The following is a 2,191-nucleotide window of genomic DNA, read 5'->3' on the forward strand; positions in this document are numbered from 1 at the left end:
TGAGTGGCTTCTGGCTGCCCCTGCGAACCTTCGCTTTTTTGCGCAGAGGGGGCTGGAAGACCCTGCTAGACCGACCGGGGGCTGACGGACTGAGGGGCTTCGGCCCGTCAGGGGCGGGGCGGGGCGGGGACGGGGAGGGACGGTGTCTCCTTCAGACCCCGGCGGCTTCGGGGCTTGGCCAACTTGCCTCATCTCTGTGCGCCCGTTTCTCGCCTCTACAGTTGGATTAACTCCTGGCTGGTGGGAAGAACTGGATGCCCCAGTAAGAGTGAGGTTCAGAACAGCGCCTGCGGCAGGTAGTCCGTGCTGGAGGACACGGACTGGGCATTACTGATTTTTTCTTTTTTTTTTTGCTGGCAGGATCTTAGTTGCAGCATGCGAACTCTTAGTCGCGGCATTTTTGATTTTTTAGTTGTGGCCTGTGGGATCTAGTTCCTTGACCAACCGGGAGCCTTGCATTGGGATCGCACTGGAACACCAGGGAAATCATTGGGCATTACTTTTTAAACCAAAGCGAAGTCAAGCTCCACCGCTTACTAGTCCACGCCCCCTCAGCCTGATTGTGAAATGGAGGGTTGAATTCCTTGCATCCCACCCCTCTCTGTTAATAACTTTTTCCTCCCTCCCAGCTGGGCCTTCTGTGGTAGTGCCCAAGCTGGATGGGCCCGTATGGGCCACTGTGCCCTTGTCTGAGGAGGGAAGGGCGAGGCTTCCTGAGGTCAGGCAGTGGGGGGAGGGGCAGAACTCGAATAGGGTCTTGTCTGGGCTGACTCCTCCCACCTGCGCTTGGAGGGTCTGGCTGGGACCTTCTCAGACCCCATTTGCCTGTGTTCGTCTTTGAACCCGGCCCCAACACACGTCTGTTACAACACTCTCATGACGTGGCCATCACCACCCTGTGTTCAGAAGAGTAAGCTGAGGCCCCCGCAGGCCAGAACTCAAACACCTTTTCCTTCCTCTTCTCCGTTGTGGTGCCCACCCTGGCGCACCTGGCCTTGACTCTCAGGGCTCCCCCGCTACTCTCATTCCAAGAGACCCCCTGGCTTTTCAAAGCTCCTGAGAGGCCTCTGATTTCCTTGTGGGTGCTCAGGAGACCCTCAACACTCAGAGAAAGAAGAAAAAGGGGACCCTTGGGGGTGTTCCTTCTTTCTTTTCCTAATGAGTACAGCCATTAGGGACACCCTCTTGAGTTGGCTGGGGTCAGGACTGGATGAGCCCAGCTGCCTTTGTAAACTTGCCCCGTCTGTTGCCTCCTGCTCAGATGGCTGACTCTAAAGTGGACCAGGATCCCTGGGCAATTTCTCACCAGTCTGCAAGACCAGACTGTGCATCCAGGCCCAAAATGGTCTGGGTGTGTATAGGGGTGGGCCGAGGGCTCCTCTGTGCCCAGGCCCCCACCCTGCCTCAGCTGGGGAGGGGAATGGCCTGCCATGGTGACTTGCAGCCAGGCCCTGGAAGCCAGCTCACTGTGCCCATTGAGAGAGGTGGACACTGAGGCTGAAAGGTGGAGCAGCCCTGTGGCTCCTAGTGCAGGTGTGTGCCACCCATCCCCTGGCAGAGCTAGGCTGGTGAGTCCCCAGCACATTCCAGGTCTGGGGAGAAAAGAGCAGCTGTGTGCATTCAGTCCTTGGGTTCCCGGCATGCCCCTTGCACTGGAGTCAGTTATTTTATCTGCTGGCAGTGTTGGTGGAGGGGCTGCTCTGCCCATTTTACAGAGGAGGAGGCTGAGGCAAGGAGAGTTACCAACATGCCTGCAGTCTTGCACCTTGGAGGTAGAAGAACTAGGATTCATGCCACAAGTGCTTCTCGAGTGCTTACTATGTGCCACACATTGTTGTAAGTGCTGGGGGCTCAACCATCTGAGGGTCAGTGGACAATAAAGCATAGACTGTCCTGAAGAACAAGACCTGTGAGAAGTAAGGTTGGGGTGTTGGGAAAATGCCGGTGCTTTTTGTTTTTGTTTTTTTGGCCACACTGCATGGCATGTGGGATCTCAGTTCCCCAACCAGGGATCAAACCCTGCCCCCTGCAGTGGAAGCATAGAGTCTTAACCACTGGACCACCAGGGAAGTCCCAAGGGCTGTTGTTTAGAGTCAGGTGTCCAGGAGGGCTACCCAAGAAGGAGGCCAAGAAGGGAGCTACGGTGGCATGAGTGCTCCTTGTGGAAGTGGCGGCAAGTGCAAAGGCCCTG

The 2,191-nt window shown here is 56.5% G+C and overlaps 1 protein-coding gene across 1 annotated transcript in view; it reads left to right on the plus strand.

Annotated features, from left to right (window-relative positions):
* The window catches only part of NATD1 (N-acetyltransferase domain containing 1), a 20,215-nt gene that overhangs the window by 14,805 nt on the left and 3,219 nt on the right, over positions 1 to 2,191 (plus strand). Inside the window, exon 6 of the mRNA XM_010843162.1 lies at positions 47 to 102. Coding sequence (XP_010841464.1) covers positions 47 to 102 — 56 coding nt within the window. The remainder of the gene's footprint in view (positions 1 to 46; positions 103 to 2,191) is intronic.

Source organism: Bison bison, unplaced genomic scaffold, assembly GCF_000754665.1.
Source record: "Bison bison bison isolate TAMUID 2011002044 unplaced genomic scaffold, Bison_UMD1.0 scf7180017864180, whole genome shotgun sequence".
NCBI classification, from domain to species: Eukaryota; Metazoa; Chordata; class Mammalia; order Artiodactyla; family Bovidae; genus Bison; species Bison bison.